General features: G+C 53.5%; 1 protein-coding gene across 1 annotated transcript in view; it reads right to left on the reverse strand.

The window, feature by feature from the left end:
* Positions 1–271: 271 nt before the first annotated feature.
* ETH_00041020 (uncharacterized protein) overlaps positions 272–275 on the reverse strand; it is a gene marked incomplete at both ends in the record, with an annotated part of 1,997 nt that continues 1,993 nt past the window's right edge. Inside the window, one exon of the mRNA XM_013374156.1 lies at positions 272–273. Within this exon, the coding sequence (XP_013229610.1) occupies positions 272–273 (2 nt within the window). The remainder of the gene's footprint in view (positions 274–275) is intronic.

Below are 275 nucleotides of genomic sequence, written 5' to 3' on the forward strand. Positions count from 1 at the left end.
CGCAGCGCCGCAGCTCTGCAGCTGCCGGGGGTCTTTGAGAGTGGCTCTGCAGTCGGCGCTGGAGGGACCCCTGAGACTTTTCGCCGTTAATTTGTTGATAAATAATAAAATAATAAAAAAGAAACAAAAATTGAAAAAGGGAATTTAAACGCGGACAAAACCAACTTAATAGGCCGTCCCAAGCCTCCGGGGCCCCCCTGACCACTGGACCACCAGCTCCGGGGTGCTGCCGTCTGGCTTGTGTTCGCGCGTGCTGCAGCTCAACTGGCTCTTAA

This window comes from Eimeria tenella, genomic scaffold, assembly GCF_000499545.2.
Source record: "Eimeria tenella Houghton genomic scaffold, Eth_scaff1976, whole genome shotgun sequence".
Taxonomy (NCBI): domain Eukaryota; phylum Apicomplexa; class Conoidasida; order Eucoccidiorida; family Eimeriidae; genus Eimeria; species Eimeria tenella.